The following is a 1,797-nucleotide window of genomic DNA, read 5'->3' as shown; positions in this document are numbered from 1 at the left end:
GAGAGAGAGAGAGAGAGAGAGAGAGAGAGAGAGAGAGAGATAGCGACGAGGACAAATAACCCCTACACTCGATGTCCCACGCTCTACACTCGCTGTACAGCAACGGCAGGCGAAAACTTTTTACCTCCCGTCACATTATTACATCGAGCCGCAGAAACGCCGCAGTGCGCTTGCTTTTGCTTCACGTTTGCTATACTAATAATGACGGCTGTTGTTGTTGTTGTTGTCGCCTCGTTAACACGGGTAATGGTGGAATGCTGGAGAAGCGGAGAATAACACGGGAAGCGGAAGTGGAGAATAACACGGGAAGGCATGCTGGAGTGGTTCAAAACATGGTGGTGGAACGAGAAAGGAGGAGGAGGTCGGGAGAATTGGAGAGAGGTGGAGGTAAAGAGGGGTAATGGGAGGGGAGGGGAGGGGACTCGAAGGGGAAGTGGGAGAGGGTCAAATGTGGTAGGCAGGGGGAGGGAAGGAGAAGGAGTGCAGGGGAACAGGGAGAGGGGGCTCAGAGGGCAGAGGGAGATCAGGAGGGGAGAAAGGGAGAATGTGATAGGCAGGGGGATGGAAGGAGAAGGAGTGCAGGGGGACAGGGAGAGGGCAGAGGGAGATCAGGAGGGGAGAAAGGAAGAATGGAATAGGGAGAGGGAGGGTGCATATTAATGGAGAGAAGGGAAAGGAATATATATGGAGATCAGAGGAAGATCATCAAGGAGAGACAGCGCCGCATGAAAGTAAGGTGGGAGATATGGACATAGATATGATAACAGGGAGATAAGGCGGAGAAGGAGAAGAGGAGAGACAGGGAGGGTGTAGGGACAAGTGAGTTAGCAGACCTACCCTTAAGCAGCATCTCGTATCTTGGCACACGCTGCACTGGCTGCAGCATGTGATGCAGCACGCACAGGTTACCACAGTCCGGCAGCTTCTACACACAGACAAACAAAACACATGTTTAACACAGTCAAGCTGTCGATAGCGCCCACCTTTATAAAATGGTCATCTGCATAAAAGACCTCTGCGAAGGGCACCTGCTTATAAACGTGCATGTGGGCGTTTCCCTTGAGCGACCTTTTATAGCTTTGACATATACAGCAGGAGTAGCTAATAGGGAATACCTATTATCCCTATAAATATAATCCCTATTATCTACTCCTGATATACAGAGATTTTCTTTCTATACTTATGCTGGCACACCAGCCACTTCTTCTTCGGCCATAGACACTCTCCAATATATTCTCTGCTCCCCCTCTCTCTCTGTCTGTGTCTGTCTGTCTTTCTCTCTCTCTGTGTCTGTATCTGTCTGTCTTTCTCTCTCTCTGNTCTCTCTCTCTCTGTCTCTTTTCCCTCTTTCTTTCTCGCACTCTCTATCTCTATATATATATATATACATGATGTTACTTACGATCTTCCTCATTGCTAGGTTGATGTGGTTGGCTGCGTTAGAAACAAGACTGAGCGCCTTCTCAGCATCCGTGCGGTCTGGGGAATCCTGCGGCAGACGCTTCAGATATTCTGTAAGTACCGTATGCATGTACAAACACACGTATATGTACACGTACACGCAGTGACCAGTAATACACGAACTCACGCACGCACGCATGTGAGATAGCGTGCACCCACACGTTTTTTTATAATTCAGTACATGATATATATATATATATATATATGTGTGTGCAGGGAAAAAANTCTCTCTTGCTCTCCCTCTCTCGCTCTCCCTCTCTATCTGTCTCTCTCTCGCTCGCTCTCTCTCGCTCTCTCTCTCTCTCTCTCTCTCTATCACGCTCTCTCTTGCTCTCC

At 48.7% G+C, this 1,797-nt stretch overlaps 1 protein-coding gene across 1 annotated transcript in view; it reads right to left on the bottom strand.

The window, feature by feature from the left end:
* Positions 1 to 1,512, bottom strand: part of LOC106812341 (FYVE, RhoGEF and PH domain-containing protein 1-like) — a gene marked incomplete at its 5' end in the record, with an annotated part of 9,879 nt that extends 8,367 nt beyond the window's left edge. The window contains 2 exons of the mRNA XM_014816189.1: positions 875 to 925; positions 1,403 to 1,512. Coding sequence (XP_014671675.1) covers positions 875 to 925; positions 1,403 to 1,512 — 161 coding nt within the window. The remainder of the gene's footprint in view (positions 1 to 874; positions 926 to 1,402) is intronic.
* Between the last annotated feature and the right edge of the window lie 285 nt (positions 1,513 to 1,797).

Source organism: Priapulus caudatus, unplaced genomic scaffold (genome assembly GCF_000485595.1).
Source record: "Priapulus caudatus unplaced genomic scaffold, Priapulus_caudatus-5.0.1 Scaffold637, whole genome shotgun sequence".
Lineage (NCBI taxonomy): Eukaryota > Metazoa > Priapulida > Priapulimorpha > Priapulimorphida > Priapulidae > Priapulus > Priapulus caudatus.
Note: the sequence above shows the minus strand (reverse complement) of the source record. Positions and strands in the feature narration are given on the sequence as shown.